Here is a 26,455-nt window from a genome sequence, read left to right as displayed (position 1 = left end):
AACGGACCCCAGCTGTATTGTGGTACGCCACCCCCACCCCCCACCATGATCTATCAGCCCTGAGCTGGCTGTCACCTTCGTGTTGCCATGGGGCAAGTGATGGTCCCAGCCAGGGGCAGGAAGGACACCAACTCTGCTCTTTATACAGACATGAGGCTCCCCCCCCACCCCCCAAGAAATGCATATGACCCTCAGGGGTTCTGTCCAGACCCTGAGGCCCCAGCCCCAATAGGACACGCGATGCTGTGGTTTGTTATGGCTTTATTTCTCATCGTCTGGCCGCATCCAACAAGCAGCCTGAGCTCCAGTCAGTGGCCCTGACCACGCCCCCCGGGGAGGAAGGACACTCACTCGGCATCCCCAGCCGGCCCCTGGCTCACACATTCACACCCGGGGAAGGGCGGGCCGCCAGCACCGCATCGCCCTAGAGGGGGCCGGGCACTGGGTGAACGTCTGGGGCAGATGGGCCACTGGACAGGGAGGGGCAAGGAACCTGCAGCCCCCACGCCTGCCCCTCCCAGGCTTGCCAGATAGTCACCTGTTCCCTCCAGTGGGCTGTAGGTGGCTTCGGGAGGGAGCCAGTCTCCAGTCCCTCCGAATCGGAAGGCTGGCGAGCGTTCCCTGGTGGCCAGTAGGCCCCTGGAGTCCCTCCTCCTGGACTCTGAGTCCCCAGCACTCAACAAGTCACTGATTATATTGCTAATGAATGGGTACACCTGGGTCTCCCTGAGGTCACTCCCAGCCCTGCTTGCCTCCCCTGCCTCACCCCTTCCCAGGGGCTCAGGCCTGGACCTGCCCCTCCAGGTCCCAGGATGAGCTCCCCTGTGGTCACGTCCCCTCTGGGGATATGGGGGAACACGCTCCCCCTGAAGGCGACCTCCTCCTTGCAGATAAGAAAACCGAGGCCCTGGGACAGGGGCAGAGTGGCTGCCTCCACCCCCAGGGCTCCTCAGGAGAACAGGCTGAGCAGGAGCCCCAAGGACTAGGAGAGGTGGGCGGGGCTCCCGGGCAGGGGGAGGGGCAGAGGAACCCAGAGGCAGGGTGAGAGGGCCGACAGGGAGGGTGCCGGGTGTCCAGGGCGCCAGCTGCCCAGGGGCTTCAGAGAGTCTGGAGGCCACCCCCTGAGCTGGCTCCCGTCAGCCGGGCTGGGGGGTGTGGAGGCTGGGGGGTGTGGAGGCGGTGCACAAGGCTACGAGGGAGGGGCCGGAACCCAGAGACTCAGAGGCCCTGTGGCGCACTCTCCAGACAGGAAAGAAGGGAGAGCCCGGGTTACTGGAGCGCGGGGGTGGGGGTTGGGGGGGGTGGTCGGGGAATGCGGAGGGCAGCCTCGAGGTCAGAACAGAGCCAGCGTGGTGGAGGGCTGGAGGTTTGGGGGGTGGCCTGGCCCGACTTCCTTGGCCTGCGACTGCCAGGTCCAGGGTCAGCATCCTAGGCGGGGGTGATGCCCAAGGCCACGCTGGGCGCCTTTCCTCTTTCCTGGCCATGGCTTATGCCCCAGGGCCATGGGGCCAACTCCAGGGTGGGGGGCTCATCCACACATTTGTCCCCGAGTCTGTGGCCTGGCCCCAGACCTCCACCGACGCTCCTCCAGGGGAGCGCAAAGGACAAAAAAGAGAAAGAAGCCCCCAAGTCCTCAAGAGCAACACAGAAAAGCTCTGTAATGAAGGGTTTCGGCCACCGAGGGGGAGGCCCTGCCCTCCAGGCGAGGCGGGGATGGCAGCCTGGTCACTGCGTCTTGGCCTTCAGCAGTCTCTGAACTGTTTTGTATAAGAGGTCGAAGTGCTGGGGGCAGTGGGAGGACTCCAGTGAGACCAGGGGCAAAGGGCCACCTGCTGGGCTCCCACAAGGACCCGCCTCCCGCCGCCCGCCCCCTGCTTACCTGGACTGCCGTGTAGGCCATCCCGAGGTAGGCACCAATGCAGACGGCTAGGAGCAGGTCGAAGATGGCTGGCTTGACCCTGGGGGTGGGAGGGGGCGGTGGAGGCGGTCAGCCAGCTGCTCCCAGCTGTCCCGAGGACCCAGGCCCCTGGGCGGTGACAGGGCGCTCACCTGTAGGCGTTCATCACCTGCTTCAGCTGGTCGTAGAAGACAAACTCAGGGTCCCTGGCAAGAGAGCACTTGCTCAGCAGGCTCACCCTGACATCGGAGCCACCTGAAGTCCCACTAGCCCAGGAACACAGCACGGTGGAGGATGCTGGGTATGTGTCTGTGGGGGTTGCCACTGTCTGTCCTAGGGGAGGATGTCCTTTATTCTGAACTAACATCTTTTCTATGGCTTTCTGGGCCAACAGCTCTCTAAGAACAAAGTGTGGTGACTGTGGAAATTCTCTGGTCTTGTTTCTATAGAGGGAGAATGATCACAGCTGAGGACTCTGAAGCCCCAGCTGCATGGCTGTGGGTCCACTGTGACCCTCAGTTTCTTCTTCGGTTCAAGAGCTCTGTCTCCCTGGAGTGCCACAAATTGGGGGGAAGATGGAGAGCCAGTGAGTGGCACTGAGCTGTCTGTGGAGGAAGAGGGGTGTCTCCTGCCTGAGGGTCACCCACACCCTTCCTCAGTCCTAATTCATCCCAACCAGGGGACGTGGGAGCATCAAACAGAAAGAAGACAAAACCCAGGAGGCCTGCAGTGGGCAGGAGCATTCCGAGGGCAGGAGGGGGCCAGGGCACAGAAGGATCACAGAGGGTGGGCAGGGGTACAGAGCTGCCAGATAAAACATGGGGCTTCAGTTCTGTGACGACTGAAGATAAAGACTACACAGGCTTTCAGTGTGTGTCCCAGACACCGCGTGAGGGGTACTTATGCTGGGATAGTTCGTCCACCTGGAGCTCAGATTTAATAGGGCGCCTACACTGCTCACTCATCCTGTGACATTTCGCCCTGAGTTTCCATTTGCTCCATCTGGTTCTAGGGTGTGGCAGGGAGACCCTGGAAGGGCCCTCTGCCAGCTGGGGGCAGGGGCTGCGCCTGGTCTCACCGCTTGTCGGCCTTGACATGGTGCGGCTTGACCTCCTTCAGGTAGCGACTGAGGTAGTGCTCCAGTGTGCTGAGAAACGTGCCGTCCTTGTCCACTAGCTGGGCGGCCCGTGGCTGGGTGGTCAGCCAGTCCATCACCGAGTCCAGCTGCTCCTGCTGGATCTGCTGCGGGGACGCGGCGGTGGTCAAAGGACCCCCCACACACTCCCACCACACCCCCGAGCCCACCCACCCGCCGGCCAGGCCATTACCATCTGCTCTGTGAAGACCGGCATGTCCGGGGGCGTTCCCTGCAGAGAGAGGCGGGGCGGGGCTGAGTCCAGACCCCCTTCAGGGCTTGGGGGGGCAGAGAGGGCGGCTCGCGGGTGGCCAGGGCTCACCTTCTCTGTCAGGTTGTAGATGACGCGAGTCAGGGCCTCAGCGATGAGCCTCGTGTTTCGGGTTAGGGTTTTCGAGTCGACCCGGGACCTTCGAGGACGGATTTTATTTATTTATTTTTACTTTATTTATTTAATTCAAGGCTAATTACTTTACAATACAATGACATGAATCAGCCACAGCTGTACATGTGTCCCCCACCTCATCCTGAACTCCCCTCCCACCTGCCTTAGAGGGCAGATTTTACGAACATACTTATTTGGAAGTGGCATCAATCACCCAAAACCAAGAATGATCACATATGTATCTGACGATGAAAAGACAAGAAAAACAACAGCCTTCCCAGCGGATGGTCCCCCACCCCCCACAGGGCTGCCCGGGTGCCCAGCTGAGCCCTGAGGATGCCGTGGGCCTCAGTGACCAGATAGCTCTGGGCCCGTGTGCTCCTCCAGAACCTGGGGGTATGGGGGGCGGTCAGAACACCTGCCTCCGCCGGCTGCTGAAGGCAGAGCTGAGGGAATGCCCTGTGGAGGGGCTACAGTGTCTCCCACACCCACGGCCGCCCAAACCCCGGGATGGGACCTAAGCTGGCAGCAGGGTGTCTGCAGACGTGACTGGTTAATATGCGGTCACAGTGGAGCAGGGGGTCCCGCAGTCCATGGCTCTGTCCTCATAAGGAGGGGAGCCACAACAACGGAGCCGAGGGCGGCGGCACAGCCGCGAGCCCAGGGCAGCGAGGGCTGAGGCCACACAGGACCAGAAGCAGGGAGCTTCAGAGACGACAGACACATCCTGACTCGAGTGGGCGTGGGGTGCAGGCGGCCCGGGGGCAGGGTGAGGTGGCGGCTGCTGGCTCTCCGGGCGCCCTGCCCAATCAATTCTTCCCTCTCTTCTCCTGGCTCATGCCCTCGGTTCTGGTGCCCCCTCCTCCAGGAAGCCTGACGGGCCCCCGCTGGCTCGGTCTGATGGGGGCAGGGGGGCTCTCACCTCACGTCCATGATGCTGCTGCGCTGGCCGTCGCGGTGGCTCTGCAGGTGGGACAGGGTGAAGGCGGGCAGCCGGCGGACGGCGAAGCGCTCGTGTTCCCAGGCCAGCATGTCCTCGGCCAGGTTGATCTTCTTGTGCACCATGGAGAACCGCACCTCGGGGAACTGGTGGGCGGCCACCTGCGAGCAGAGCCATGAGCCTCTGCCCGGTGCCCATGCACCACGCCCTGGCTTCACCGGCCTCTGTAGAGGTGGCCCCTGCAGCCCGATGGATCCCCAGTCCCTCCCCAACCTCCTGCTTCTGGAGCCTGAGGAGAAGCCCACCTGCCCACCGGAAACCCAACCAAGGCCCCAGGGTTCACAGGGGCAGCTCCCATGTCCCCGCCCAGCCCCCACGGGGCGCCCACCGTCTCGAGTTCCCGCAGGAAGGCGTGCTGCAGCGTCCCCTCCCTGGGCGGCTTGGACACGTGCAGGTGGAGGCTGTCCCCCCGGCCCACGGTGTCCAGGCAGAGGACGAAGGCCACGTTGTCCTGGAGCAGGCTGGAATCTGCAGACAGTGAGGGCTGGTGGGCTGGGGGTGTGGGGGAGCACCGGCGGCCCAGAGCCCACCCTGGCAGTGGGGGCTGCTCACCTGTGTGGTCCAGGTTGTCTTCCAGCCAGCGCTTGGTGCCCTGGTAGTTAAACTTTCCTCCTCCGGAAGCAAAGAACAGGAGGTTGTACCTGGCAGGGAGGAGTGGGGCCAGAGTTGACAGGTGGGAGTCCAGGCTCCCAACGAGGAGGGGGTGGTCTCCTTGCTGAGTACCCAGTCCCACCCTGTCCTGGCACTGCTGACATCGGGGCATCCTGAGCGCTGCGGGCACTGGACACATCCCTGGCCCCGCGCCAGGAGCCCCCTAGTCCAGACAACCACAGACATCCCAACTTCACCCAGTGTCTCCAGGGTGAGAAGGGAGGCTCCAGAGACCTCTGAGTGGAGAGGTGGACCACTCAGAGTGGTCCACACACTCAGACTGGGCGGACCAATCAGGAAACAGGAAGTGATGGGAACTCAGCACCACGTCCCTGAGCAGGAGTGAAGCCAGTGGGGTGGTGAAGGACCATATAACCGGGCCCCCACCCCAGCTGCACCCACCTCTCCACAACCACGGCAGTCCTTATAAAAGAAACACACAAGTGTGACCCTGCCAACACCTTGATCTCAACACCCACCCCGCCCCCCCACCCCCAATGGACTGTGAACACAGTGCTTCTCAAGCCAGCTGCCTGAGAGCAGGCGTGGGGCCTGGAGTATGAAGTTTGGGGAGACCCGCTGGCTACTAGGGCTCTGCTCTCCCAGGGCACCGTGCTGTGTGGGCAAGTGCCCCTGTGAAGGACCGCAGTGTCCGGCACCAAGATGGGGAGACGCTTTTCTAAGTGATGATGACAATTTTGCAGGGGTTTCTGACTCTTGCATCTGGAAGCAGCCCAGCCTCTGGTGGGATTCCCAGGAAGAGGGTAGGTGGATGGACCTGGAGGGGCGGGGCCTGACTGAACCAACTCTGAGATCCCGGGTCAGCCCGCCCCCAGCCCTGGGCCCTGTCACTCACGCCGCGTGGGTGCGCTTGTAGGTGTACAGCCTGGAGAAGAGGCGGGCAAGCTCCAGCAGCACCGAGATACCACTCCCGTTGGAGTCCGCGCCGTGAGACAGCCACTGCAGGCAAGGACAAAGGGCGCACTCACCCCACCTCCACGTGCACCACCACCCACCTCCACCCCGGCCTGTGGCCCGCTGGGAACCCCACCCCCACAATCTTACCTTCAGTCCTCTTTCCAGTCCAGCTGGGATTGCCTCCTCTCCCCACTAACCCCCAGCTCTGCCCAAACCTGACTGATGCACCCTTGGTGTGGCCCAACCCCTGCACACGTGGGAAACTCCCCCAACCCTGCTACCCTGCAGCCTGAAGCTAGACTCCCCAGCTGGGCAGGAAGGGGATGGACATACCGGGGCCACCCCAAAGGCATCGTAGTGGGCCACGATGACGATGGTGGGCAGGTCCTCTCCACCCAGCCCAGTCAGCCGCCCCTGTAGAGACATGGGTGTGAAGGGCCTGCCCATAGGAAGCAACAGCCACCCTCACCTTGGGGGGCAGGGTTCTAGGCTCTGCCGGCTACACTGTGGGTACCAGTGGACCAGTGGGCACGGTCACTTTCCAGTAAAACGTTATTTACAGAAACAGGCGGGCCAGGCTCTGCTGGGGGCCAAGGTGCCAGCTGTTTCTCCACCTGGAAACCAGGCCTACCCTTCATAGGCTGAGCTCCACTGATGGAGACCCTGCCCGTCCGCAAGACCCTGGCCGTAAGGACAGCACGGGAAGAGCCCTCTTGTGTAACCGGCCCTCCGTCAAACACAACGAGGAGCGGCTGGGGAGACGGCCTGTCCAGAGCACTGCCTACGGGCATCAGGTGCTAAGGCCCTGCGGCCTTTACTCTCTGGATGGAGGGCTGCCCTGCAAGGAGAGAGCAGAGGCCTCCTGGTGCGGGGAGTGGGAACAAAACTGCTCGGAGCTTTTTGCTGGGGGGAGCAGCGATAAAACCCCATATTTGCCCATGGAGAGAATGGAAGTGGGGGAGGACTTGGGAGCTTGCTCTGGCCTGGACACCTCCTGATGGGAGATGGGTGTCTGGATTTTTCTGTATTCTGCTTTAATTGCTGCCCTGAGCTCTCCTCTCTACCAGCTTAGAGAATGTTCCATGAAGGGAAGGGGGTGGCCACTCCAGCAGGCAGGGGTCAGGGAAGCAGGAGGAGGTGGAGGAGCCCCGCCTACCCAGAGGCGGTAACTTGATCCCGTCACCCAAGCAGCAGCCCCTCCAGCGGGGACAGGAAGTTAGGCGCCAGGTACTTACCTCCACGCTGGTGATGAGCCAGTCACTCACGGCCTTGCTCTGGACCCCACTGGTGACCATCTGGAAGCCGTTGGCGGTGGCGGTGTGGAGCAGCACTGGATACAGGGCCAGGGAGGGTCAGCCTGAGCCCCGTGACTGCCCTGCAGCAGCTGGCGGGGGGGGGGAGGTCCCAGACCAGAATCTGGGTCCTCGTCACCCCAGACTCTAAGCGTCTGGTCTGAGCAAAAGCGGGACTGATCACATGGACAGAACACAATGTGATAACTGGACATGGGAGCGAATCTGGGCATCCAGGACAAGGGCTGGTGAAACAATCTCCTGCTTCCCACATGGGAGCCCATGTGTGCCCTTGCTCTGCTCTGCAGGGCCCCTTCCTAAATCACAGAGGGGTGCACACTGCCTCTGACCCAGCTTTCTAAGGATCACTTGAGCAGGGATGCCAAAACATGTTTCCCATCAGACAGCTCATGACCTTCCAGCCCAGCCCCAAAAGTGGAGATGGTGTGAGAACCCAGAGATTCATAAAGTTTTGTTCTCTCCAGAATCGGGAGAGAGTGTGCCCACCTCCCACGGTGTGAGCTAATGGTCCACTTCACCTGGGGGCAGGGGCTCCCTTAAAACGCCCAGGAGCTCACCCTGCCTCGAATCCTTCTGTTCTTTACACATTTAAACATTTAAAAACACAACTGTAGGGATTCCCTGGTGGCTCACTGGTAATGATCACACCCGCCAGTGCAAAGGACGAGAATTCAATCCCTGGTCCGGGAAGATTCCTCCCTGCGGGTGGCGGCTGCAAGATGCGATCCGTGATGCCCGGTGCCCCCTCGGTTAAGCGTGTGTTGGCTTGAAAAGGGGAGCCCCAGAAACAGCACAGCGCAGCCCATCCACACACCCTCCGCCCTGCAGCAACCCCCCACCAGCCCACCTTCGGCGGCGGAGGCGGAGCCCTGGGAGGCGGAGGCAGCCTGCGTCTGCTCATAGATGGACAGCAAGGCATCGTCCTCCACGGCAAAGTACACGGGGACGATGGTCTCCATGGCCAGCATCTCAGGCTCAATCTCCATGAATTGCTGAGAGAGAGGCACGTGTTCGCTCTGCGGTGTGTGTGGGGGAAGGGGGCCCAGAGGGAGAGAGGGGACCCCAGGGCGAGGCAGGGCTCACCCGGACGACGTCCTGCGGCACAGCGGCCATGGTCCGCGGTAGGATGATGACCACAGCGCCGGCAGACTGGTGCAGGGCGCGCTGGTAGCGCTCGTACGAGAAGTCCAGCAGCCGCACGAGCACGCAGCGCCGGCTCAGCACGTCCGCGTCGATGGTACGCGCCTCTGTGTTGAGCACCGCGTTCCGCGTGCCTGTGGGGACGGGACCCTGAGAGGGGTGCCGGACCCCCGCCGGCCGCCAGCCCTTCGCACACCCACCCCAACCCCGGGGACTCGCGGGGCCTTCCGAGAACCTTCTCCCTGGGCCAACCTCCCCTCCACACCCACATTCCTAGACCACGGCCCTACCTCCCGTCCCTGCTCTCGCACTCGCTTCTCCGCACTACACCCCTGCTGCAGTCATCCCCCAGAAAGTGATGTCCCTGTCCACTCAGCCACCCTGCAACCACGTGCAGGTTGCCCGCTGGGCCAGGCAACGAGTCTCCACCCCATGTCCCTGAAGCAGCTCAGGGGGCTGGTGGCCTCAACCCACCCGACAGAGGCAGCCACCCGCCCCCACCCCCAGGCCAGCCCCTCAGCAAGAGCACTCGGACTGGAACTCAGCTGGCGTTGCTCCCCCAGTCCTTCACCAGTGGCTTCCCCATGGTTCCAGGACCCACAGGGCTGACAGGTGCCTGCTGAGCAAACCCAACCCCCAGCCTCCTGCCCTGCCCAGACTGTCCTGAGATGCCCAGGAGTTTTCCCAGCACCCACGCCACTCCAGGGTCCAGACACCAGCAGAGGGAGCCCCCAAGCTAAGAGGCTGCACCTCCCCACCCCCAGGTTCCCAATGTCCTAGGGAAAACCCAAACCCTGCTCTCTCCAGGCCAACCCGCCCCCAGCCCCCAGGCAACTAGCCTGGGGTTCCAGGGGCACAAACCTTGTTCACTGCAGTGCAAACCCAGCATCACCTAGCAACTACCAGCCTAGTGCCCTCAGGACACGGAATGAACAAATGCTTGGTCTCCCCAAGGCCCCTCAGGAGGGCAAGCGCCAGGGTTTGTCCACCTTCTTCCACAGTCAGGGCCACACTGTAGCCTGTGGGCCATCCTGGATGCTGTAGGGTACAGGGCAGCCTCCCTGGCCCCCAGACCCTTGTTGCCAGGACCCCCTTAGATGTGGTAACCACAGACGACCCCAGACATGGCCCCATGTCCCCTGGAAGCAGGGCCACCCAGATTTTTCTCAAGAAAGATCCAGAGAATCAGGTAGGAAGTGAGAAGCTGCCTCCTGGAGTGGACCCTGCCTTGCTCACAAGCTTATTCCAGGCAATTGACTCCTTCCGACCAGAGTGGAAGGGGCAGGTTGTAACCAGGATTGTGTAGCCAAAGTGAAAGTCGCTCAGTTGTATTTGACTCTTTGTGACCCCATGGACTGTAGCCCACCAGGCTCCTCTGTTGATGGGATTTCCAGGCAAGAATACTGGAGTGGGTTGCCATTTTCTCTTCCAGGGGATCTTCCCAAACCAGGGATGGAACCCAGGTCTCCTGCATCACAGGCAGATTCTTTACTGTCTGAGCCACCAGGGAAGCCCACTGTTCTAAGGCTGGTGCGGCCCCTCCCACACAGAGCACCGCTGCCCTGAGAGCTGAAGGGGCAAGAAGCAGTGCAGACGTTTGATGCAGCACATGGACTCCCGTGGTTGCACCGCCTGGGTGCACAGCCCCCGGCGGCCGGCCCTCGGGGCCCTCTGTCCTCCCTGGTCGGGGGCGGGCGGGGGGGGCTCGGGCAGCCCCCTCAACTGCTGGGGCCACTAGCACTCAGCAGGATGCTGCTGAAACTCGATTCTTAGGTCAGACCTCCCAGATGACAAAGACACACAGTGCCCAAAATGTCTCACAGGCCCTGGCTGAGCTGGGATGCACACAGCAAGCACGCTAATTCTCCTACACTGGGGGCAGGTGTGGCCTCAGGGCCTCCACCCTGAGCCCCTCACAGCAAGTGTCAAGAAAACAATGCAGACAAACAGGTCTGTTTCCCCACAGGAGCTGGACCGCGCTGCCTGGAGGACGAGGCGCCGGGTGACGGGACACTGGCATCCTTGGGGACATACCAAGCCCCACGGAGCCTCAGGCTCAGAGCCCCCCTCCTCGCCCACTGCTCTGCAGGAATGCACTGGCCAGCAGGAGAAGGGTCGCTTCTTACAGCCCATCCTAAGGGCCCGTCCAGGGGAGGGGACCAGCAGGACACAGAAGGGACGGTGTCCCAGGTGGGAAAGGGCAGGGCCGTCTCTGGGCAGGGGCCAGTGACCAAGGGGGCCAGCCAGGGGCCTCCATGCCTCTCCCCACCCCTCCGGGGCCCCGCTTCTGCTTTAGGGTGACAGGGGAGCCCCCAAGGGCCTAGTAGGGGAGGGCAGTAGAGACCTTCAGAAGCCCTTGAAACTTGCCCCACCTGTCCCAGCTGCAGCCTCCCGGGGGTGGCTCAGATGTCACCTCGGGTGGGGACACACACGGCCGCTTGCGGAGCCTACTGTGACCTGCTTTCCAGAAGGAGGACGACGGCCAGAGAGGGGAAGGAGGGGATGAGAGCAGAGTCAGGCTGACGCCAGATGCCCAAGTGCCCCCTCAGAGGCCAAGCACCCCAAGAGCAGAGACCGCCTTGGTTGGCGTGAGGCTGGAGTCTGCGAGGCCTGTTGCCCCCGCGTCACGACGGGCTCTGGACACCTGGATGGGAAGTTGCAGGTCCCCACGATGGGACCAGATCTGAACGGAGGTCGCAGACTTCAATTGAAGGCCAATCCTCTCTCCCTGCAGTGGCACTAGTCTTACGCTGTGCAAAGCCACTGACTGTAGGCATGGCGGAGTGCCAATAAAACTTTATTTACAAACAGGGGCGGAGAGCCCATCCTGCTGCCCGGGGCGTGAGTGCCCATGTCCCCGCCTACCAGAGCCCCCTAGGGCCAAGTGGGATGGGCATGAGCGGCCCAGCCCAGGGAGGCTGTAGTCCGTTGTGGGAGGGTGGGGAGGCAGGCCACACCCAGGGCCCAGCTCACACCCCAGCTCAAAGAGCACATAGCCTCTCCTGCCGGTTTCTCAAGAGGTGCGGAGAGAGGACAGGAAGTTGGGAAACGAGGCTCAGAGCAAGGGCATGTGCGATGCTGGGGTTACTGCAATCAGCGATGACCTAGCAGAGCAGCTCTCAAATGCTCCACCACTGGGAGGGAGGTGGGGTTCCCTGCTCCACCGGACTATCCCACAGCATCTCCCCAGGCAGTGGTGGGCGCCCTACATCCCTACCAATGGGGACACTGCCGGGTGGGACCAGGGTGGGGGTATAGATGTGTGAGCCAAGATGGGTGGGTGCCCTGCCAGGCCCCTCTGCTCATCCCTGAGCCCACTCAGTGTCTGGCAAAGATGGGGGCCAGGAAGGAGGGCGTGTGGGGTGAGGGAGTCACGGGGTCAGAAAAAAGATTAGGAAGGAAGGACTGGGGGCAAAGGACTCAGAGAGAGGAGGGGAGGAGGAAAGGGAGAGAGTATTGAAGGTTCTGAGGGCCCACGTGGAGGACGAGGCAGACATTGCTCTGTGATCAGGGTTGGAGTGTCAGGAAGCGCCCGTCTGGGTAAGGACAGGGGGCCATATCAGCAAGCAGGCCAGCACTGGGCAGGCAGCAGGAGACACAGGGCATCCAGGCGGCAGATTACAGCTGCCCAAGGGGCCGGGGCAGAGCTGGGTGTGCTAGGAGAGCTCGCAGCAAGGCTCCCAGTGTGAGACAGGACAGGGGAGTGACATGGTGAGGGAAGGCCCTGCGAGCTGATCTGGAGAGAGCTAGGATCCTGCCAATGGGATGGCGGAATCCTCCAGACCGGGACAGAGCCGCCAGTCACACGTGGCTATTCAAAATTATGATGATGAAACGCCGAGAGTCATCCCAAAGGGCCACCTGTGACACCACTGGCATAGACCCTCTTCCCAGGGGGATGCCAACAACACATATAAACTTCCCACTCCTTAGGGGCTCCTGGCCTACCACCCCACTGGAGAGGAGCCTGGGGTCTGCAGCCAACACTGTAACCCTGAGTTCTCCCCCTTGGCACTGCTGACAATCTGGCCAAGATAATTTTCTAAGTGAGGTTGTCCCGGGCACGGTGAGGTGTGGGGCAGCACCCCTGGCCCGGCTCCACTAAATACCAGGAGCCTGTCAATCATGACGACCCAAAGTCATCACTCAGGGACCCGTGGATCGACAACCACTGCACTAAACAGAAACGATGTAACTGGGGTGAGAAGGGGTCTGTGGGGGATGTCTCCAGACACCGGGGCTCCCCAAGGACCTGGCAGTGGCGAGGGGTCCAGGGGACTCAGGTTGGGCCTGATGTTCCAACGAGAGAGGCCAGTCCAAGAGAACCAGGACTCAGAGATGAGGGGACAGGGGCACTGGGGAGGGGAAGCCCTCATGTCGTGGACAGGCCTTGCTTGCCGGGGGCCTAAGACACCAAGTTGGGAGAGAAACCAGAGGCCAGAAGGTTCTGGAACACCAGATACAGCAAGGCCCGGAAAAGAGAGGACACTTTCGAAAGACTTTAACAGATGAGAGGGCAGGGCTGAGGAACAGAAGCTAGGCAGGATCCAGGCCTGGAGGCCTGCAATCCTGGGGAGAAGGAGCAGCAAGGGGGCTTCCAGGAAGCTGAGGGGTGGGTGCGCTCCCAAGCAGGGAGCAGGACATGGGGTCCAACGGATTTCAGGAGCCCAAAGGCAGGAGAATTTCTGAGGAACCGAATCCATGAGCTGGGACCAGGGAGTAGGGAGGGCCTTGACATAGAGATAGGCTGGGGTGAGCGATCAGAGCTCTGAGCCCTCAAGCAGAGCAGAATGTGAGCACTAGATAGAGCGCACCCGGGTGCTGAAGGGCTGTGTAGGGTTGGCCAGCTTAGCCTGGAAGAACGGCGCTGAGAGACTCCACTCCAAATCAAGGAGGCCCAAGGCGGGCGTTCTGTTCCAGCTGGGGACTGGGGAGAGAGAGGGGACCCAGGAGGTCAGGAGCAGCGACAGTGTGGCCTGAGGCTGGGAGGGAGTTCTGCGTTCTGGAGTAGGTAGCCCTTGTTGGGGACGGGGCCAGAGGGCTGTGGGAGCCAGTGCGGTGGGTCCCTGGGACACTGGACAGAGAGCTAGGGGCCCAGCAGCGGTCCAGGTATCCAGGCTCGGACTTGCCTGGAGCTCCGGTCAAGGGTCTGGCAGCCCAAGTGAAGTCTGCAAGCTGGACTCCTGCTGGACGTGTGGGAGAGGCAGGTCCCGAGGCCCAGGGAGCAGAGACCGAACCGCAGGAAGGTGCACCCCGGCCGGCATAGGCCGGGGCCCTAGGGAGGCGGGAGGCTGGGCGGGAGGTCAGGGCCCCAGCGCGGAGGCTGTGCTGGGGGAGACCAAGAGCCCAGGAGAAGAGCTGGGCCCACGGGGGAGGCCAGGGGCCCGGGTCCACGCACCGTAGGGTTGCCCCTGTAGGTCGTACTGCTGCATGCGGTACACGGTGAACTCGTGCGCCGCATCGGCGGCGGGCAGCGGCGGTGCGACGAGCAGCAGCACCGCGGGCAGGAAGACGATGAAGCCGAGAGGCAGACACGACGCCTTCAGCATATTCTCCAGCACCTCGCCCGCTTCCTCCAGCATCGTGGCCAGCAGCGGGGCCGCGCGGGGCGGCGGCGGGGTCGGGACGGCGGTGGCGGTGGCTCCCGCGGACTCACCTCGGCATGGGTAGGCGCCGGGGTCCTGCGGGCGACGCGCGGGGCAGCCCGCGCCCGCCCCGGGGTCCTGCCGGCACCGCCGAGGGCCACCTGTCCGCCGCGCTGGCTACTGGGAGTTGTAGTCTTCCCGGCGCGTGGAGCCACATGGGAGTTGTGGGCCCATTCTGTTACTCCCCCTAATAGAGAAAGCTGTGGTGGCTGTCTGGCTAAAGTTTCACTTAAACTCCAAGTCAGAAAATACGGAGACTTTAAAACATACTATTAGCAGTGTAACTTACTGAAACCATGCCTTTGCTGTGGGAGAAAGGCGAGGGACAGGAGGAAGAGAGGTTGTACAGGAGGTGACCTTGCGACCCGGAAGAAAGTTAGAAATAAGGAAGAGAGGGGCGGACCTGTTGCGCTAGGGCTCCTGGGAATTGTGGTCTCGAGCAAGCATAAGGGCTCATGGGAGCTGAAGTCTTCCTCGTCTGAAAAAGATCACTTAAAAGTCCCAAAGAATATAGATGTTAAATTGCCTGAGGGCAAAGACTTGTGTTTTCTTTGTGCACTGATGTATTCCTCAGAACTTGACCCAAGGCCGGGCACACAACGGGTGGGTTATATAATTTTTGGATAAATGAATGAAAGAAGAATCAAAATATCATGACAGGTTCCTAAAAGGGAGTGTCGCAATGGATTATGGGACTTGTAGTCTGCAACCTGGCGTTGTGCTGCGGTGGATGATATATTATTTATACTTAGGCTTAATTATATTTGGGGCATACTCATAGTAAAAAAGTTACCCGTTGATAACCAGAAATTCAAATTCTACTGAGTGTCTTAAATTAATATTTTCTAATCTGCCCACCCTAAGAACCCAACTGTCCCTGGGTCAGAGGCCTTAAGGGTCATCAGTAACTCATATCCTCTGTACGGATGAGAAGGCTGAGGCCACAGTGTGCAGAACACAATGGCCCTGGCCCCTAGGCTCCGGTACTGTTGCCTAAGGAGTTGAGCCTCCCTCCTGCCCCAAGTGAGAGGAGGCAGTTGTGTTGATTAATAACATGAGTTCAAGTCCCAGCTCCTCCACTTCCCAGCTGTGTGACCTTGGGCAAGTCCTTTCACCTCTCTGAGCCTCTATTTCCTCAACTGCCTGCCGAATACGATGATAAATAATCAAACACTCTTCCCAGGGTCCTCAGGGTTGTGTGAGGATTCAGTAAGATAATTCACATGAATGCACTTTGAAAGGATGAGGCATACATGAAGCACTCAATAAATGCGGGTATTACGAGAATGCACCAAGCTATGCAGCCTTGGAGCTGCTGCACCTGCTCTTCCTGTAGAACCCTCACGGACCCCTCCTGCTTTCTGCATGGGTAGTTCCTTACTAAAAATGATGCTGGACTCTTAGTTTGGTGTTTGTCACCTGCGCCAAACTGTGACCTTTGTGCAAGCAGGTGCCAGATTGTTCATAGCTGCCACCCCAGTGCCCAGAATAGAGCCTGATACACAGTGGTTAAGTGAATGAGTGAGTGAATAAATGAGTCATGAAAACCCTAAGACACCACCCCATCCCTCCCAGCTATGTCACCTGCTTCTGGCCATCCCCAGGTCTCTCAGCGGGTGGGGGGTCCCAGGCTGGAGGAGTCGGGGTGGCTTGGCAGGGCAGGGAGAGGGGTAAGAACTCATTCTGGCCCATGTGATCTTGATCAGCAAATATTTATTATCTGCTTCTCCATCTACCCTTGCTCCTTCCAGCCAGGTTATGAACAGGCAACACACATACACATACACACTTACACTCATCCAGAGATAGAGCAAGAAAGGGGCCTGAACCTGGCTCAGATAACAAGGCTTGGATCTTAGGGCTGCCCGTGCCACCTCCTCCCCTGAGCCTTAGTTTTTCTGTCTGTAAAATGGGGGGCTTCAACTAATCCTGCTTTGTGGAGGTGAAACCTTGGGGCAGCCCAAAGAATAGCTTGGAACATTCATTCTTAGTTTTCCAAAGAGGGAAGGAACTGGTATTCATTCATTCATTCATTCATTCATTAAAGAGGCAGTAACGAACAGGGATCAAGAAGTCACCTGTCAAGTTTGAATCCCAATCCTGCCTCTTCCCAGCTGTGTGAACTTGTGTGTTACCTAAACTCTCTGGGTCTCAGTTTCCCCATCTGTAACATGACGTTAATGACAGTATCTGCCTCCTGGAAGTTTTGCAAGGATTAAATAAATTAACACACAGGTGATTAGAACAGCACAGAGTGGCCTTCGTTGTTATTATTCATTTAACTATGTTACCAAAAGCAAGGACAAACAAACCAAAACTATGGGAGTTGGAGCAGAGAAAGGTTTATTGCAGGGCCATGCAAGTAAACCAGTGGCTCATGTCTCATAAACTCATACTCCCCAAAGGGTTTCAGCAAAGCAAGGTAAGAGAGGGACGTGGTTGATTGTTGCAGACTTCTTAGTGTTGGAATCCTTTGTTCTTGCAGCTGGCCACAAAGGACAGGATGTTCCTGTAAACCTCCAATGAGACAAATGTTATTCTCTGTTCTGCAACTTTTTACCTCTGTATGAATAGATTCAAGTGTCAGAGCCTTGAGGACAGGCTCTCCTGTATATTTCAGGCTATAATGCAACATTCTTGTACAAAAGGTGCAGAATCAGTATGACAGGCAACAGGGCACAAAAGTGAAAGCAAAAGGAACAGATCTAAAAGGGAGATTTGTTCTTCCCTGTTACAAAAACACGCTTCCCAAGTGGTGCAGTGGTAAAGAATCTGCCTGCCAAATGCAGGAGACATAGAAGACACGGGTTCAATCCTGGGGTCTGGAAGATCCCCTGGAGGAGGAAATGACAACCCACTCTAGTATTCTTCCCTGGAAAATTCCATGGATAGAGGAGCCTGACGGGCTGCAGTCCATGGGATCACAAGGAGTCCGACAGGACTGAGCAACTGAGCACAGCACATTACACAAACATAAGTAGTTGGAGAGCCTTTATATTCCTTGCCTTATCAACATCCCAGGAAGGCAAGAGACATCGATATCTCCAGTTTACAGATGAGGAAACTGAAGCCCGTGGTGCATGGCAGAGCTGGGGAACAGCAATGTTACAGACACCTGAGCCACCTAAGAGCAGAGGACCGCATTCTTGAGGACGGCTCCACCTCAGTCAGGGAGGTGGGGAACAAGGAGGTGAAGAGGTTTCAGTGGAAGGCATGCTGCGGGGACCAGTTATACCAGAGCTCTAGTTCATGGAGCACCTCCTATCTGCTGGGCCCTGTGCTGTGTTTGGGACACAGCAATGACCCAAACACTGTCACTAACTCCACTCTCATGGAGCTCAAAGTCCAGGGGAGCAGGTGGATGTGCGGCCAGGTGTGATTGAAGCCGTGATAGTGATGTACACACAGATGTGTGAGCCTGGAAGAGGGCTAAGGAAGAGGAGAAATCAGGGAGACTTCCTGGAGGAGGTGATGCTGAAGCTGAGACTTGAAGGATGCACAGGCCACACTAGTGGGGTCAACAAAGACATGCAAAGGTCCCAGGTAGGAAGGGGCAGCAAATAGTCCAGTTCAGTCAAAGCAAAGCGTGACACTCACAGGGTGGCCCAACTCACACAGGCCCAGGGTTGCAGGTTAAGAGCTTTAAGGCAGCCCGGGCTTCACTCGCCCCAAATTCCGCCAAGACCCCACCCACCCTGTCACTGTTCCAGATCAACACACGTGGTCAGCAATCTGGAAAACGTAAGTATCTCAGGTTATGAGTTATCCAGGGGGTGCTCTGGGAAGGGAGAACCCACCTGCCAATGCCCAATGCAGGAGACACAGGAGACACGGGTTCATTCCCTGGGTCAGGAAGATTCCCTGGAGAAGGGAACGGCAACCCGCTCCAGTATTTTTGGCTGGAGAATGCCCTGGACAGAGGAACCTGGTGAGCTACAGTCCATGGGGTCACAAAGAGTCGGACATGACTGCGTGACTGAGCACGCAATCCTAGCTTATACATGCTTAGAACTTTCCCCTCCCTGTCTCATAGCACTTTCTGTGATGATGGATAGATTCTGTGTCTGCATTTTCCAGAACAGTAGCCACGAGCCACATGTCCCATCAAGCACTCAAAATGGGGTTAGCGTGACCAAATGCCATGGGCCGAATTGTGTCTCCTCCAAAATTGACAACTCAAAATCCTAATTCCCAACACCTCAGAAGAGGCCCTTATTTGGAAATAGGATTTTTATAGGTATAATTAGTTAATCTGAGTCACACTGTATAGGGTGGCCCTAAGCCAATAGGACTGGTGTCCTTATGAAATGGGAAGGAACTGCCCTGATGGCCTAGTGGTTAAGAATCCTCCTTCCAGAGAGATATCATATGTCATCCCTTACATGTGGACTTTAAAGAGAAATGATACAAATGAACTTACAAAACAGAAAGAGACTCATAAAGGACAAACTTATGGCTGCTGGTTGAGAAGAATAGGGGGGAGGGATAGTTAGGGAGTTTGGGATTGACATGTACTCACTGCTACACTTAAAATGGATAACCAACAAGGACCTACTGTATAGCACATGGAATCCTGTTCAATGTTATGTGGCAGCCTGGATGGGAGGGGAGTTTGGGAGAGAATGGATACATGAAATGGATGGATACATATATGTATGGCTGAGTCTCCTCCCTGTTCACCTGAAACTATTGCAAAGTTGCTTGCTATTTGGTTGTACCCCAATACAAAATAAAAAGTTGAAAGAATACACTGTCCAATGCAGGGGACCTGTATGTGATCCCTGGTCAGAGAACTAAGATCTCACATGTTGCAGGACAACTAAGCCAGAACACCAAAACTAGAGACAGCCCTCGTGCCACAGTGAAGACCCAGAGTAGCCAAGGGAAAAAAAAAAAGACTTGAGAATTTGGACACAGACGTGCAGTTAAACACAACCCATGTGAAGATGGAGGCAGAGATGCGGCTGATGTGTCTACAAGCCAAGGGATGCAAGACTGCCAGCAAACCCCCAGGATCCAGGAGAGAGGACTCAGGGGAACCAAGCCTGCTGGCACCTTGACCTCAGACTTGCAGCCTCCAGAGTTGTGAGCAAATACATTTATGTTATTCAAGCACCCCCTCCCCAGTCTGTGATACTTGGCCACTGAAGCTCTGAGAAATGCACCGAGAAACTGAATTTTTAAAATTCATTTTAATTTTAAGTAGCCACATGTGGCTAATGGCTGCTTTATTGGACAGCACAGTCAACACATCCATCATGCCATCCCCTATCCTGCAGGGGAGAAATGGAGGCTCAGAACAGAGCTGTCTCTTCTGGAGTGGCAGACAGGACGCTGCCCCAACGACTTGGCAAGATAGAGGCAAGAAGACCTGTGGGCACTGTCTCGGCTGGGCGGATGGAGACAGAGAACTTCCCACTAGCCAAAAGTGGCTACATTCAGAAGGTGTCCCCCTGTAGCACTGTCTGGTACCATTGCTGCGAGTCCTGTGGAGTGCTTAAATTCACACGCACTCTAAGTTGATTTCTTCAGTCCCATTGACCTCTTATTGAGGGCTCAGTAGCCATGTGTGGGGGAGGGGTCCCACACTGGGAAACACAGATATAGAACATTTCCACTATCGCCGGATGTTTCTTTGACACACTGATGCCTGCTCACCACAGCAAAAGCACTGAGCGAGCACCAACAGCCTCCTGCGGTGAGTTCCGAGCACCAACAGCCTCCTGCGGTGAGTTCTGTCTGCCATCAGCCCATTTTACAGATGGGGAAGGGAGAGGCAGTTAGTGCTAAAGCATCTCCCTCTCTGTTGGACTCCAGACTGAGTCTCAAAAGATGCAGAAGCCAGAGGTGGGGGGAGGAGGCTGCCCAGAACCCAAGATGAGAGATAGGGCAGGCAAAGGGGAAGTGACCGGGAAGGGGTGGGTGTCAGCGCCACCGCCCCCGCCCCCGCCCCCACCCCCTTCTGGTAGCCTCCCTAAGTTTACACACACCTTCAACAGAGTGGATCAGTCACACACATGTGTGCACAAGCACACGCCCTCAGACAAGAGGCCTGCTACACGCAAGGATATCTGCACACCGGCACACGCTGCTCACCGACACAACTTGCTCTGCCCTCGACCTCTCTATCCCTCTCTAACAGACACATACAGTCTCATCCACACCAAAGCCCTTGCTGTCACAACCACACCCCCCAGCACACAGACCCATGTCGCTCCCTGGCCACTGGCCCAGCTCCAGCAGACCCACAACCCTCATGCTTTCACCCTGACACCAGCTGTGAATTAGGGACTGCACCATCTCATCCCACCACTGAACTTTTGTGTTCGCAGGGCATCCACCCACTCCCCGCCAGTCCACCCCCACCGAGGCCCAGAGAGGGGCTGGGACTTCCTCCGAGTCACACAGGAGGGGGGCGCACACAGCAAACCCATTGATCTCTAGTCCAGCGCGCTCTCGGTTCCAACCAGCCGTTGCCTCCTGCTCCACAACAACCATAGGAAACCCACTTGGTGCCAGCAGCCCCTTGAGGCTTCCGGGATGCCCCCCAGCACCGCGGGGCCCTGGGATGCAGGCCCCTGGTGGCTAACCGGTTCCTTCCTCTTCTTCAGGCCCGACTGCAGCATCCCTGCACGGGGATCAAGGCTGCTGAACCACCACCCCGACTGTGGCTTCAGACACTCCGCACGCTAGAGACACTGGTCAGGGGCTCCCGCATCCGGAAGCTGTGCGATCGAGAACCCCGAAAGCTGTCCCTCGGCCTCAGTGAGCTGTCGGTGTTGGAGGCTGCAGAGTGGGCCTCGACGGCCTGAGCCAGGCAGTCCCCAGGCCCTCGAAGCCCTAGCCGGAGACACGCGCCGCACAGGAAGCCCACCACGGCCCGGCACACCTCCCGGCTGCGGAAGGAGTAGATGATGGGGTTGACCGCCGAGTTGAGCACGGCCAGCGCCAGGATCCAGTCCATGCCCCGCAGGTACTCCTGCGCCCAGACGTTGGAGCCGAAGATGTCGGCCAGCAGCAGGCCGAAAAGCGGGCCCCAGCATACCACGAAGGCCACCAGGATCATAAGTACCGTCTTGAGCAGCCGGCGGGCCTTGCGGCGCGCCGGGGTGCTAGGCGCCTTCTGCCCGTTGGCGCGCACTACTCGGAAGATGGCTCCGTAGAGCACCATGATGGTGGCCAGGATGAAAGCGAAGACCACTACACAGAAGAGGATGTAGTCCTTGGAGTAGAGCGGGAGGAGACTGGAGCAGCGTTGGAAGGCGCACACGCAGTTCCAGCCGAGCAGGGGCAGCAGGCCGAGGAGCGCCGCCAGCAGCCAGCACAGCCCGATGAAGCTGCACACGCGGCCCCGCTTGGTGGCCCCACTCTCTGCCACCGGCCGCACCATGGTGACGAAACGCTCGCCGGCCGTGAAGAGCAGGCTGAAAGTGGAGGCGGCCAGCGCCATGAAGAGCAGGCCCTCGCGCAGGAACCACTGGGCCGGCGCCAGGCGGAAGGTGTGCGCCCCCGACAGCAGCACGTTGGCCAGGTACGCGGCGCCGGTGAGCAGGTCGCTGAGCGTGATGTTCACCAGGCAGTAGTAGACCCAGCGCCGGGAGCGCATGCGGCTGGCGATGGCCACCAGCACCAGAAGGTTCTCCAGCACCACCAGGCAGCTCATGGCCACGAACAGCCCTCGCAGCACCCCCAGACCGGCCTCCTCCGCCCCAGCGCGCCCCGCCAGCCGCCCCGAGTGGTTGTAGTGCAGGAGGACGAGCCGGCTGTGCCCGCCGGCCGCCAGCAGCTGGCAGGACTCGGGGTCCCCCGTCGGGGTCCCCGTGGCGTTCATTGCGGTCCCCCTCCCAGAGGGCAGACTGGGGCCCCGGGGTGGGGTGTTTCGTTTGCCCCAGGCAGGGTGGAGCCGCGAGTTTTGCCCGCCCTTGGTTTCCTGTTATTTGAAATTTCCTGTTATTTCAAGGTACCCCCTGGGTGGGGGTGAGGCTGAAACGGGGAGGGGCATCCAACGGTGGGCTCCCATCCTTACTCCCAGAGGGCAGGGCGCTGCGGTCACCCCCTGCCGCCCCCTGCCGGTCCTCGAAAGCCCATTGAGGGTGGGGTCCCCGCCCCCACCCCCTCACTCCCTCTAAAGTGTGGGTAACCGGTTCTTTGTGGCACCCAGGCTGGACGACTCTCCCACCCCCACCAACAACTCCTTGCAGGCCGGCCCCACTGTTCCATCACCTGCTCCTCAACCTCTCTAGGCCCGCCTGGCACACAGTAGGCACTTAATAAGTGTGTGCCGAGTGGCTGCACACAAAGAAGCACTGCCAGCCCCCTCATCGATGGTGCAGTTGTACCCTCATCTTATCCTCGCAACAGGGCCAGGAGCAAACAGTTCTCAGAGGGGAGACAGGCGTGGAGAGGGGCAGTCCCTGGGGAACCCTGCTGAAGACAGCACAGTGGGGAGGTGAGCCCCAGGCACGCACACACCCACGCGGGTCTGGATGGGGGGACCCTCCTTACCCGGGTCTTCTGTTGCTCTCCAGCCCCTGGGCTGACCTTGCTAGCAGCAAAGCCGCAGGGGACCTCCGCCCAGGGCGGCACCTCACCTCTGGAGGGAGGAGGGCCTCACTCGACCTCCCTCAGACCGACTCAGCCTGAGAAGGTTGAGGACCGAGGTGTGTGGCGGGGAGAGGAAGTGGGGGGTGACACGTGGAGTGATGCTGGGGGAGTCTGAGGGGGGAGGCACAGCCCTGGCCAGGGTCTGCGGGGAGTGGCACAGGTATCTGCGCGGCTCCCTAGCCCCCCTGAGTGGAGGATGGGCAGGACGTGGGGCTGGAGGGCAGCCCTGCAGCCCTCCCCTGAGTTCATTGTTCAGCGTGGAGCAGGACAGTTACAGGGAGGGGAGGGGGCTGCACTGAGAGGCAGCCACATAGACTCACTGGAGGTGACCAAGCAGAAACAGATCTGAGGTGGGAAGGGGGTGTGAGGAGGGGCTGTGCAGGCGGGTGGGGAGAGCGAGGAGGGCACGAGCAGTAGGGCCACCGAGCCCCAGTCCCAGCCTCACAAGGGACCCCTGACCCAGGCACACTCAGAGAGAGACACATGCATAGTCTGAGCCTGGACCCTGGACTGAACCTTGACCCCAGGCTGAAACCTGACCTTGGTTGAGCCCACGACCATAGGCTGACTCCAACCCTGACCCTTGCTGAGACTTGACCCTGAACTGAGCCCTGATTGCAAGCTAAGCCCTGATCCTATTGAACCCCAACCCTGACTAAACCCTATCCCCAGGTGAGCCCCTGAGCCAGCCTAGAAGAGCAAATTGAGAACTAGACTGAAATGTTATAAGAGAGCAGGGTTTGACTAGATTGAGGCCAACTGTCCTACTGTGGTGACCTTATGCCATGGATTTCCCGCTGCTTAGGTGAAAAGCCATATGTGCATTATAATTTATTTAACCTTACAATTATCCTCATGTTACAGAAGAGCAGTCCCCCTTCAGAAATTAATCCTGAAGACACAGCTCTAACAATACCCAAGTGAGTATGGAGAAAGCTATTAATTGTCATTGGTAAATGCAAAATATTGGAAGCAACCCACATGTCTGTATACAGGAGAGAGACTGATGTATTACACTGCACTTCAGAGTGGAGTGCTACACAGCCATGAGAAAGAATAAGGTCTATTTCCGTGATAGAATGGGGTAATTTCCAGGACATATTGTTAAGTTGAGGGGGAAGTACAAGAGTATAGGTAATATGTTACCTTTTGAATAATAAAGAAGAGGGAATAAAAAATCCACATATCTGCTTGTTTTTGCAAAATGAAAGGTAAAGCAAAGAGCAATCAAATTGGTTACCTATAAGAGTGGCTGGGATTTAAATTTAAGAAAGGAGGGGATAACATCCTTTGTATTTTCCTTTTTGTATAATTTTTAAACTGTTATTGCTTTCTATATTTAATAAAAATTTAAATCAACAACAGTGGAGGACAAAAGCTTTAAGATGGAATACAGAGACATCCCTGGTGGTCCAGTGGTTAAGACTCTGCACTTCCACTGCAGGGAGCATGGGTTTGACCCCTTGCTGGAGAACAAAGATCCCACATGCATGCAGTGCAGCCAAAAAAGGAAAGAAAGGTGGGATATAAGTAGAAAACAAATGAACCGAATGATATTTCAAATGAAAAACATAAGCCCCCAGAAATAGAAAAGAACCAACTTGTGCAACTTGTGGACACGGTACTGACTCTAAAGACAAAAGGAGCTGCAAAAAAATTTTTTACTTGGTTTAGTACATTTGTGTGTTCTGGAGTGACATAGGTATAGTGATTCTGAAACTCTCATGTGTATTATGGGACTGAACAAACTAGCAAGTGTGTTGATATTATTAAGAATCAGGTCTTTGCTGGGGGGCAAAGAAAGTGCAAAGATGAAATGGAAGAACCCCATGGGAACAGAATGAGATTAAAGTATCCGCGTGGACTTGATAGTTAAACAAAAATCTACTTCCTAACTCTGTCCACTGAGACAACCCAATAGGAATGAGTGCACCTAGCACCTAGATCTTGGCTTCTAAATATCATCCCCCGAAAGGTGGGGAGGGGAATGCAGGACTCTTGGGAGAAATGGCAGAATCCAGGATACAAGGTGTATACAAAGAATGTCCTGGAATGTCCTGGTGCATCAGAGAGTAACGAAGGGCTCCCAGAAGGATGGGACCCATCAGACCCATCAGAGAGATAGAGGCTGGACAAATCTGGGACAATTTGATTGTGAACAAATGTTGTTCAGTCACTAAATCGTGTCACCATGAACTGAAGCATGCCAATCTTCCCTGTCCTTCACTATCTCCCAGAATTTGCTCAAATTCATGTCAGTGGAGTCAGTGATGCTATCTATCTTATCCTCTGTTGTCCCCTTCTCCTGCCTTCAATCTTTGCCAGCATTAGGGCTTTTGCCAATGAGCCAGCTCTTTGCATCAGGTGGCCAAAATATTGGAGCTTCAGCTTCAGCATCAGTCCTTCCCACGAATATTCAGGGTTGATTTCCTTTCAGATGGACTGGTTTGTCCTCTGTGCAGTCCAAGGGACATTCAAGAGTCTTTTCCAGCATCACAGTTGGAAAGCATCAGTGAATGATCTTAAAATCATAGGATGGTGGATGCAGGGGTAGGGGAGGGAGAATTCAGATTTAGTGTTTAATGAGAAGAGAGTTTCAGTTTTATACGGTGAAAAGCAAGAGTTCTGCAGATAGAATGTGGTGGTGACATTTGCAAACATGAAGAATGTATTCATTCAGCCCTATCTCTGAAATGGATGCTCAGGTTCATTTATGTTACGTTCATTTTACCACAATAAGAAGCAATTTTGAAGGGACTTCCCTGGTGGTCTAGTAGCTAGGACCCCATGCTCCCAATGCAGAGGGCCCAAACTAGATTCCCACATGCCACAACTAAGACCTGGTGCAGCCAAATAAATAAATCTTTTTTAAAAAATTAGAAAAAAATGAATGAACTTTCCATATGATCCAGTAATTCCACTCCCAGGCATTTCCTCAAAACGAGTTAGGAAAAAAAATCACCATTTGATAATTATCCCAGCAATAATGGACCCAAACAAGATTGATCAGTGGAGGGCTTCTCTGGTGGCTCAGTGGTAAAGACTCTGCCTGCTAGCATAGGAGAAGCCAGTTTGATCCCTGGTCCGGGAGGATCCCATGTGCTGAGGAGCAGCTAAGCCCGTGCGCCACTACTATTGAATTTGGGCTCCAGAGCCAGGGAGCCACAGCTGTCGAAGCCCAAGTGCCCCAGATGCTGTGCTCCACGATAAGAGAAGTCACTGCAATGAGAAGCCAGGCACTGCAAGGAGAGAGTAGCCCCCACTCGCTACAACTAGAGAAAGCCTGTGTTCAGCAACAGAGACCCAGCACAGCCAAAAATAAATTCATCAGTGGATGTTAAGATGATTGGGTGGAAGTTTGAAGGGGAGAAGTAATCTCAAAGTGTGTTCCTACAGATGACTTAGCAATTACAAATGCCTTACTTAGAACCCTAGTGAATAGCTTCTTAACCAAGCCATCCAGGTAAACACACTGGGAGTGAGGACAAAATGGTCTTTGTGGGCCTCCTGATAGGAGGCACCGAGGAGGACACATTGCTTCTGGGATATTCCTGCCAAACACAGGCCACCTGCATTTGATCATGGGAGCCATCAGACAAACCATCAGACTGAGGGACAAGGTCATAACAGTTATTAAGTGTGTGTGTGTGTGTGTGTGTGTGTGTGTGTGTATGCACGTGCTATGTCACTTCAGTCCTGTCTGACTCTTGCGACCCCATGGATCATACCCCACCAGGCTCCTCTCTCCCTGGGATTTCTCAGGCAAG

At 57.3% G+C, this 26,455-nt stretch overlaps 2 protein-coding genes across 3 annotated transcripts; both read right to left on the bottom strand.

The window, feature by feature from the left end:
* Window positions 245-14,170, bottom strand: NCLN (nicalin). 2 transcript variants are annotated; one of them, XM_018050804.1, is made up of 15 exons: window positions 13,838-14,170; window positions 8,383-8,573; window positions 8,147-8,291; window positions 7,222-7,316; window positions 6,320-6,400; window positions 5,925-6,028; window positions 4,970-5,058; window positions 4,746-4,885; window positions 4,340-4,518; window positions 3,355-3,442; window positions 3,226-3,264; window positions 2,976-3,139; window positions 2,050-2,103; window positions 1,880-1,958; window positions 245-1,782 (listed from the first exon to the last, which is right to left on the bottom strand). In XM_018050804.1, the coding sequence occupies exons 1-15, from the start codon at window positions 14,019-14,021 to the stop codon at window positions 1,726-1,728; spliced, it is 1,689 nt and encodes a 562-aa protein (XP_017906293.1). In that variant the 5' UTR covers window positions 14,022-14,170; the 3' UTR covers window positions 245-1,725. The 2 variants fall into 2 exon arrangements, with proteins under 2 accessions (XP_017906293.1, XP_017906294.1); XM_018050805.1 differs by having other exon boundaries at window positions 2,976-3,136; window positions 13,838-14,169.
* S1PR4 (sphingosine-1-phosphate receptor 4) lies at window positions 18,840-22,754 on the bottom strand. The gene has a single exon (XM_018050803.1). The coding sequence runs from the start codon at window positions 21,913-21,915 to the stop codon at window positions 20,758-20,760; it is 1,158 nt and encodes a 385-aa protein (XP_017906292.1). The 5' UTR covers window positions 21,916-22,754; the 3' UTR covers window positions 18,840-20,757.

Source organism: Capra hircus, chromosome 7, assembly GCF_001704415.2.
Source record: "Capra hircus breed San Clemente chromosome 7, ASM170441v1, whole genome shotgun sequence".
In the NCBI taxonomy this organism is placed as follows: domain Eukaryota; kingdom Metazoa; phylum Chordata; class Mammalia; order Artiodactyla; family Bovidae; genus Capra; species Capra hircus.
Note: the sequence above shows the minus strand (reverse complement) of the source record. Positions and strands in the feature narration are given on the sequence as shown.